This window comes from Pogoniulus pusillus, chromosome 14 (assembly GCF_015220805.1).
Source record: "Pogoniulus pusillus isolate bPogPus1 chromosome 14, bPogPus1.pri, whole genome shotgun sequence".
Taxonomy (NCBI): domain Eukaryota; kingdom Metazoa; phylum Chordata; class Aves; order Piciformes; family Lybiidae; genus Pogoniulus; species Pogoniulus pusillus.
The window spans coordinates 20,326,275-20,335,549 of NC_087277.1; the positions used below are offsets into that span (position 1 = coordinate 20,326,275).

At 56.0% G+C, this 9,275-nt stretch overlaps 1 protein-coding gene across 2 annotated transcripts; it reads left to right on the forward strand.

The window, feature by feature from the left end:
* Window positions 1-97: 97 nt before the first annotated feature.
* Window positions 98-7,701, forward strand: ZFTRAF1 (zinc finger TRAF-type containing 1). 2 transcript variants are annotated; one of them, XM_064154461.1, is made up of 5 exons: window positions 98-490; window positions 3,030-3,268; window positions 4,333-4,389; window positions 4,494-4,705; window positions 6,494-7,701. In XM_064154461.1, the coding sequence occupies exons 1-5, from the start codon at window positions 155-157 to the stop codon at window positions 6,883-6,885; spliced, it is 1,236 nt and encodes a 411-aa protein (XP_064010531.1). In that variant the 5' UTR covers window positions 98-154; the 3' UTR covers window positions 6,886-7,701. The 2 variants fall into 2 exon arrangements, with proteins under 2 accessions (XP_064010531.1, XP_064010532.1); XM_064154462.1 differs by lacking the exon at window positions 4,333-4,389.
* The last annotated feature ends 1,574 nt before the right edge of the window (window positions 7,702-9,275 follow it).

A 9,275-nucleotide genomic window follows, 5' to 3' on the forward strand; every position in this document is an offset into this window, starting at 1 on the left:
CTTCTTCACCTCGGGTACCGCCTTCCGCGGACAGTGATTGGCTGTGCGCTGACGGGCCGGGAGGGCGTTTCCGGGGGGGTGAGGAGGGAGGAGGGGAGGGAGGGAAACAAGATGGCGGCGGTGGCGGCAGCGGGGTGAGGTGACGGCGACGGCGATGATGTCCGGGGCGGAGGAGCGTGAGGCCGGTGGGGGCCCGGCCGCCCCCTCCGCCCCTTCCGCTGCCCTCCCCGGTCCTGCAGCGATAGCAACGGGAGGTTCGGTAGAATCGGGAGGAGCCGAAGAAGCGGCGGCTTCACTTCTCGGCGGGGCCCGGCCTCACGGTGAGGCGGGTGCCGATCCTGACGCTCCACCTAAAAAACGGTTAAGGGCAGCGGGAGCTGGCTCAGGGGGACCCGAGGGGGCGGCGGGTAGCGTGAAGCTGGAGGAGCGGCTCTACTCCGTCTTGTGCTGCACCGTCTGCCTCGACCTGCCCAAGGCCTCGGTCTACCAGGTACGGCCGGGCCCCGCGGCACACCCCCCCCACTCCACAGCAGGGCCTTACCGGCGGCTGCTGACACCCGTCCCCCGGACCGCCTCATCTCTTCGTCTGTCACTGACCCCCTTTCCAGGGCCGCTATGGCCGCCACCGACATCCCAGCAGGATCTTACCGGCGGGCACGGGCACCGACACCCTTCCACCCTGCCCCGGGGCCTTACCGGCGGCAGCCCACTCCCCCCCTGGGGTTTCCCTGTCCCTTTGCCAGTTGCTGACCCTCCTCTTCGTGCCTCTTTGTCCCCCATCAGACACCCCCTCCGCGGGCTCCTCGACCGATAGTGACCCCACCCTGGGGCCTTACCGGTGGCCACCGACCCCCCCGGGGCCACTTCGTTCCCTCATCAGCCACCGAAACTCACCTCGGGACACTCCCGGTGTGGCACTCCCCCAGTGGCTACCTCGTCCCCTTATCAGCCGCCGAAATCTGTCCCCTTCCCAGAGCCTTGTTGGCGGCCATCGCCCCCCCGCCGCCCAGCACCCTGTGCCCCACCCTCTTCTCACCCCACGGAGGACACGGGGGATCTCGGTTTATCCCAGTGTCTCCGCTTTCCAGTTCATCCCGGTTTGTGCCGCTCTAGGGAGGGGATTTCCCTACCCACAGGAGCAGGGGTAGGGGGGTAGCACTTGCTCCACCGGCAGTGCCCCCACTCGCTCCCGGCAGCAGCAGCTGGCCCCCGGTACCGGTAGCTCAGTATTCCACGGGCAGAGCACCTCCATTCCTAGCAGCACCAGTTGGATCCTGGTAACCTGATACTGGTACAGGTAGCTCAGTGCCCCACCAGCAGAGCTCCCCCCGCTCCCAGCAGCACCAGTTGCCCCCCAGTACCAGTACTGGTGGCTCAGTGCCCCACCAGCAGAGCTCCAGCGGCACCGGTTGGCCCCCAGTTTGGGTACCAGTACAACCACAAAGCTCATTCCCTCGGTGCACTACCAACTTTCCCACTCCCACCAGTACTGGTGCTGGCACAACTGGTCTGGGAGCCACACCCCTGCTCCATTTTGGGGGGGGCTGGGGGCTAAGATGGCCGCTGGTGTGAGGCCGGTGAAACCCCCCCGCGGTGAGGGCTCGGCACCGAGCCGAGGCCGGCGCTGCCAAACCGGCTCCGGGTGGCTTTCGGCGTCGCCGCCTCCTCTTCCTCTTTCCCTTCCCCCGGCACTTAGCCCCCTCTAATTAGCGCTGACGAAGGGGTGATTAAAACCGGGGGTAATTAAAACCGGGAGCGGCCCGGCAGCGTAGTCGGGGACTCACCGGGACCCTGCCGAGCTGGAATCCTGCAGGATGTGTGTAGCTGGGATTGAGCCCGGTGATGGATAGTGGGGCCAGTTTAACTCCCGGTGCTCATCCGTGTGGAACTGGGAGTGATCCCAGTGATGGGACCAGTTTAACTCTGGGTGCTCATCCCAGCAGAGCTGGGGTTGCCCTCAGTGGCGCTTTGGTGCGGTTTCATCTCCGGCACAGGGGGCAGTCCTGGCCCCACGTGGAGCTGGACCCGTGGCTGGTCCTGGCTGAGCAGATCCACGCTAATCCCTGTGCCGTGCTCTGGCCCTTCCCATCCCGCTGGAGGATTAAAGCTTTTCCCAGTAATCCCGACAGCTGGAATTTAAGGCCCTGGTGTGCCGCGAGCTGCTGGAGGTGACGCTGTTCTAGCTTCCTGCTGGATTCCAGAGAAGGGTTTTCACCTCTGGGACCGGAATCCACTGGTGGGATCTTCTGGATCCGTGCCTCCAGTGGTCATGGTTGTCCACTGACCTCCTTTGGCCTCTGCTGATGGATTTGGTGCTGCCTTCACCAGCATCACCCACAGCTATGACAGCACCAAAGCTCTGTCTCCTTATAGAGCTCTACTCCTTGTAGAGCTGCTCATTCCCTCTCGATTTTGGGGTGGATGAAGGAGCCCAGTGGGATCATTCTGGTGCTGGCAGTGCTGCCATGGAGCATCCTGACTCCTGTGATCCCAATTTTCCTTCCTGGCAGCTGGCATCACCACATCTTGAACTCCACCTGGGGGGATCTTGGCTCCACCAAACCTCTTGGCACCAGTGTAGCAGCCAGGGAACATTCCAGCGTTTGGGATCTGGGGAGATAAAAGGAGTTTGGGACACATTTTCGCTCCTGTTTTGGTGGGATTCTTCTGTTCCCTGATGGTGGATACACTTGGAAGGCTCCCTTCTCTCTAGGGCTGGTTTTGGTTCTGCCAAAGCCTTTGGTGGTGGAGGGAGCAACAGGATGAGGGTGGCAGCAGGATGGAGATTCCAATGGGATGGCTGGAAAGGAAGAAGAGGTAGATTGGAATGAAACTGGGAAGAGGTAGTCAGAGTCAAGTTGGGCTTGACCAGAGGGATCCATGCATTGAGGTGCTCTTTTGGCAAGAGCTTGGAAGCCACAGCGTGTCTCCTGGTGTCGATGGGTCCAAAGCTGACCTTGGCACGACTTGGGTTGTCCCAGTGCCGGCGCCGACGTGGGTCCAATGGGTTTTTGTTCCCTCCTCTTCAGTGCACCAACGGGCACCTGATGTGTGCCGGGTGCTTCATCCACCTGCTGGCGGACGCGCGGCTGAAGGAGGAGCAGGCCACCTGCCCCAACTGCCGCTGCGAGATCAGCAAGAGCCTCTGCTGCCGCAACCTGGCCGTGGAGAAGGCCGTCAGCGAGCTGCCCTCCGAGTGCGGCTTCTGCATGCAGCAGTTCCCCAGGTCCCTCCTGGAGCGCCACCAGAAAGAGGAATGTCAGGACAGGTAAAGAGCTTCGGGTGAAGGATTGATGTTCCTGCTGGGTTTGGAAAGAGAAGGTGGCACCATCATGGGTACATCTCTGCTGGTGTTCGTGTTGAGAAGCCACCACTGAGGCTAAATCGTGTCCCTCAGCACCACATCTTCACAGCTTTGAAACCCCTCTGCCCTGGGCAGCCTGGGCCGGGCCTGCACAAGCCTCAGGGGGCAGAAATCGCTACTTGTGACTGACTTGAACCTCTCCAGGGGCAACTTGAGACTGTTTTCTCTTGGCTCAACCCTTGAGAGACCAACCCCCACCTGGCTCCAGTCTCACTGAGTTTTAGAGAAACAGAAGGTCTCCCCTCAGCCTTTTTTGCTCCAGACCAAACTCTTCAAATTCTCTCAGATGCTTCTCATGGCTTCTCCAGACCCTTCCCCATCTTTGTTGCCCTTCTCTGGACACCTCCAGCCCTTCACGGTCCTTATTGGAGTGAATGGCCCAAAACTGAACCCAGGACTCCTGGGGGTGGCCTCCCATTCCAGGGGGACCGTCCCTGCCCTTCTGCTGGCCACATTCTGCCTATCTTCAGCTCCCTGACAGGAGGCTGGAGCCAGGTGGGGCTGAGTTCTCTTGCCCCAAGTGTTGGGCCAGGAGGAATGAACTTCAAGTTACACCAGAGGAGGTTCAGGTTGGCCGTGAGGAACAATTTGTCTCCTTGAGGGATGGCCAGGCCTGGCCCAGAACAGTTGTGGAGTCCTCATTTCTGGAGGGGTTTCACATCTGTGGAGATGTGGTGTTGAGGGCTGTGGTTTGGTGGTGCCCTGGCAGTGCTGGGTCACTGGTTGTACTCTATGAGCTTGAAGGTCTTTTCCAACCAATTCCATGGTTTTATGGTGAGACCTTGGCCCAGGCTGCCCAGAGAGGTGGTAGATGTCCCATCCTTGGAACCATTCCATATGAGATGGTTTGGGGCTCTAAGCAACCTGCTCTAGGTGCAGATGTGCCTGCTGACTGCAGTGGGGTTGGATGAGATGATCTTTAAAGGTCCCTCCAACCCAAACCATTCCATGATTCTCTGATTTACCAGCTCCAAATTCACCAGGGGTGACCAGGTGGCACCAGGAGTAACCAAGGGACACAAGGAGTGAGTTTTGGCCCATCCCTACTGCCAGAACAACCAGATCCATGGTGTTTTCCTGGTGGTGTCATGATCTGGGGAACTTTGAGCCCTGTTTTCTCCTTCCCCAGGGTGACCCAGTGCAAATACAAGCGGATTGGGTGCCCCTGGCAAGGTCCTTACCATGAGCTGTCAGTGCACGAAGCCGAGTGCACCCACCCCACCAAAACTGGCAACGAGCTGATGGAGATCTTGGACGAGATGGACCAAACCAGGAAAAAGGAAATGCAGCTCTACAACAGCATCTTCAGCCTGCTCAGCTTTGAGAAAATTGGCTACACAGGTACCACTGCACTACTGCTGCCGACACCGGCCCCTCCCGCCCCTTCCCATGCTGCCACGCACCTGCCTGTGGGCTCACGTGGTGGGTTCCACTGTGATGATGGCTTCGTTTCCATCATGGGGACTTTTGGGTTGAGGCTTCGCTGAGGATTCAAAGCCACTGTATTACTTGTGTTTTAGCTGGCACCAGCAAAGCGCCAGTGCCACCTTCCTTTGCCAAAGGGTTTTACCAAACTCTTGTCCAGCTCAGTGTTGCCTGTGCCACAGTGCTTGTGTTGGTGGTGTGGGGATTGTTAGCACTGTGGTGATTGTGGTGGTGGCGTGGTGGTTTTGGTGGTGCCGCTGTGGTGGTTGCAGAATCAGTGCCACGGCAGTTGTATTGGTGCAGCCATAATTGATGATAGCATGGTTGGTGGTGTCATGATGGATGCGTTGGTGCTGTGGTGGTTTTCTTGGTGCCAGCATAGTTGTGGCATTGGTGGCATGGTGTTTGCTTTGGTTCCATGGTGGTTGGTGGTGTGATGGTGGTTGTGACGGTGATGTGGCAGTTTTGTTGGTGCCATGGTGGATGCATTGGTGCTGTGGTGGTTATGTTGGTGTGTGGTGGCTGTTGACACCATGACTTGACTGGTATGTGTGTGGAAAGCCCATTCGGAGGTGCCAGGTAAACCTGAGCTCACTCCAGTACACTGAGGTTATAACCAGGCCTAGAACCACCACCAGAGACTGAACCTGGCTCAAAGTGCCAAACTGGTGATAAACAGAGGCTGGAACTAGAAGGGTTTTCCCCTCTGCTCCATGTGGAGGTGCTGTGAGGGCACCACTGCAGTGCCAGGCTATGTCTGGCTCCGGTGTCACTGTAATGGACGTGATCAGGGATCTGGTGACAGCAGCTCCAGCCTTTTGGCAGCTGTTTTGTGCTGGGCAGCTTGGCAGCACTCCAGACTGAGTCCAGCACGCCAGGGCTCAGTTCTGGTTGAACTGGGTACCTCAGTGCCCAGCTCCTCCCTAAACCCTGGCAGCACTGAGCTGGGAGGCTTCAGGGCTGTGTCACTGGGCATTGTGCCCTGTGGTGATGCTTCACCACTCTGCTTTGTAGCCTGATCCCAATAAATTCTGCCCTGCCACCAAAACTCTGTCTTGTCTGTCTGTCTGTCTGTCCCACCCTGCTGTCAGATGCTGGCAAAGCCTTCTGGCAGCTGGTGGTGGTTGCTGGCACACTGTAGGAGACTGGTAGAGCCTTCTGGCAGCTGGTGGTGGTTGCTGGCACACTGTAGGACACAGGTAAAGCCTTTTGACAGTTGATAGTAATTGCTGGTGCACTGTAGGTCACTGGAAAGCCTTTTGGCAACTGATAGTAGCTGCCAGTCACCATCAGTTGCTGGGAAAGCCTTTTGGCAGCTGCTGGTGCTTGCTAGCACACCGTAGGACACAAGTAAAACCGTCTGGCAGCTGATGGTGGTTGCTGGCACACTGTATGACACAGGTAAAGCCTTCTGGCAGCTGGTGGTGCTTGCTGGCATGCTTCAGGTGAATGGTAAAACCTTTTGGCAGCCAGTGGCTGGGAGCTGCCCCTCTTGGCACCATCTCCCACTGCCGAGTCACTTCCCTCAGCCTGCTGGCGCCACCACATGAAGCGTAAGTCACAGTATTGGGACTTGGGTGGTGGTCACGGTAAGAAAGCTGCAGTTGTGGCTGCGGGGGGCGGGGGGAGGATGCTTCTCCTTGCCCAAACCTGCCCATCGTTGTGGTGTGTGTTTTGTTTTTCTCCTTTCCTCTCGCCTGGCAGAGGTGCAGTTCCGCCCGTACCGCACCGATGACTTCATCACGCGGCTGTACTACGAGACGCCGCGCCTGACCGTCCTCAACCAGACCTGGGTGCTGAAGGCGCGGGTCAACGACTCGGAGCGCAACCCCAACCTCTCCTGCAAGCGCACGCTCTCCTTCCAGCTCATCCTCAAGAGCAAAGTCAACGCTCCCTTGGAATGTTCTTTCCTCCTCTTGGAAGGACCCTACGACGATGTCCAGATCCGCCCTGTCATCTACCACTTCGTCTTCAGCAATGAGAGCAACGAGACCGACTACATGGCGCTGCCCATCGTCGATTCGGTGGAGTGTAACAAACTGCTGGCGGCCAAAAACATCAACCTCCGCCTTTTTATATTCCAAATCCAAAAATAGGACTCAAATAGAACCACCCCCACCCCCTCCCCACAACGTGTCCCCCCCTCCCAACTGGTGGATCCTCACTTGGTCCCACAGGGATTGAGAGAGAAAAGGGGACGACCCCTTAACAATGGAGAGAAATCTGTATGTGGTGGTGATGGTGGCAGCTTCTCCTTCCAATAGCCAACTGCTGGTGGTCAAAAAACATCAAGTTTTGGTGTTGTATATCACAGATCTAAAAGCAGGACTCGGAAATGACCTTCCCCACTGTCGGATCCATCTTTGGTGTTATCAGGATTGATAGAAAAGGGGAAAAACGCCTCAGTATGGAGGGAAATCTACATGTGATGGTGGTGGCTTCTCCTTCCAGTAACCAACTGCTGGTGGTCAGAAAAACATCAATTTTTGGTGTTGTATATTCCAGATCTATAGAACAGGACCCAGAAATTACCTTCCCCACTCTCAGATCCATCTTTAATGTTATCAGGCTTGATGGAAAAGGGGAAAAACACCTCAAAATGGAGAAAAATCTGCATGCGATGATGGTGGTGGCAGCTTCTCCTTCCAGTAACCAGCTGCTGGTGGCCAAAACCATCAATTTATATTCTGAATCCAAAATCAGGACCTTAACGTGACCCACCCCACCATCTGATCTTCCTTTGACATCAGGATTTAGGGAAAAGGGGAAAAACACCTCAAAAATGGAGGGAAATCTGCATGTGATGGCGCTTAACAGCAGTTTCTCCTCCCAGTAACTAATGGATAGTGGTCAACACCTGTCAGTTTTTGGCTTTTTATATAATAAATCCAAAAGTAGGACTCAAAAAATGACCTTCCCACTGTCAGATCCCCCTTTGGTGCCACCAGGATTGATGGAAAAGGGGGAGAACCCCCCCAAAATGGAGAGACATCTGCATGTTACAGTGATGATGACAGCGGCTGCTCCTTCCACTAACCGACTGCTGGTGGTCAGAAAACAAGAATCTTTTTTTTGCCTTTTATTTTATTCCAAATCTAAAAGATACAGGAGTTGAAAACAACCTTTGCCCCCCCACCTCCCTCCACCACCGGATCTTCCCTTGGTGCCACCAGGACTGAGGGGAAAGAGGCAGAATGCTTCAAAAACAGAGGGGAATCTGCATGCGACGGCGGTAATGGCGGCTTCTCCTTCCAGTAACTTAGCCAAGAGAGGCCCAAACCCCATCAGTTTTTGGTTTTTTATATAATCCATCTAACACCAGGACTGAAGAATGATCCCCTCTCGCTGTCTGATCCTCCCTCAGTGCCACCAGGATTTGAGGGGACAAGGAATCAAAACCAAGAGGAATCTGCGTGGAACAGCAGCTTCTCCTGCCAGTCACCAGCGGCTGGGGGCCACAAAAGATACAGGTTTGGCTTTTTAGATTGGAAACCCCTAAGAACAGGATGGAGTCCCTCTGCTGCTGGACCCTCCCCTGCCGCCTCAGCACCACCAGGATTGAGGGAAAAGCTGGGGGACAACGCTTCAAAACTTAGGGAAATCTGTGTGGCATGGCAGCGGTGGTGATGGTGGCTTCTCCTTCTGGCACGGCGGCAGCACTGGTGGCACCAGGGGAGGGTTTTGGGGGGGGGCCCATGGTGGGGGAGGTGGGGGGTGTAGAGGCCAGCGGCTCCTGCGGGTGTTTTACTGTTAGAATAAAAGAAAATGGGGAATTTTCCAATTCTTTGGGGGTTTGGCCGCTGGGCTGGAGCGGGCAGAGAAGGGCAACGGCGGCGCAGAAGGAAGGGCAGGCATGGGAGCTGGGAATGGGGCTTGGACAAAATGGGCTGGCAGGGGAGGGGTAGTTAAACCAAAGGTGCAGGAGCTGAAACCAAAATTGGGAGATTTTTTTAACCCAAAATTTGGAGGGATTTGTTATCCCAGAGTTGGAGAGGTTTGTACCCAAAAAGACTGGGGGGAAGGGGAGTGGTACCCACAAAATTGGGAGAGAGTCGTACCTAGGAAATGGAAGGATTTGTGCTCCCCAAAAATGAAGTGGTTTGTACACACGAAATTGGGATTTGTGGCCAAAGAACTTGGAGGGATTCGTGCCCCCCAAAATTGAAGGGCTTTGTACCCACAGAATTAGGATTTGTGTCTAAGAAAGTCGGAGACATCTGTGCCCCCCAAAATTCAAAGGGGTTTGTACCTGCAAGATTGGGTGGATGAGTGCCCACCATAATTGAAGTGGTTTGTACCCACAGAATTAGGATTTGAGCCCAAAAAAGTCGGAGGGATCTGTGCCCCCCAAAATTTGAAGGGGTTTGTACCTGCAAAATTGAGTGGATTTGTACTCAAAAAAAATGGGGGGCGGGAGGGGGTATGGTAATCACAAGAAGGGATTTATGCACCAAAAATTGGATTTGTGCCCCAGAAATTGAAGGGG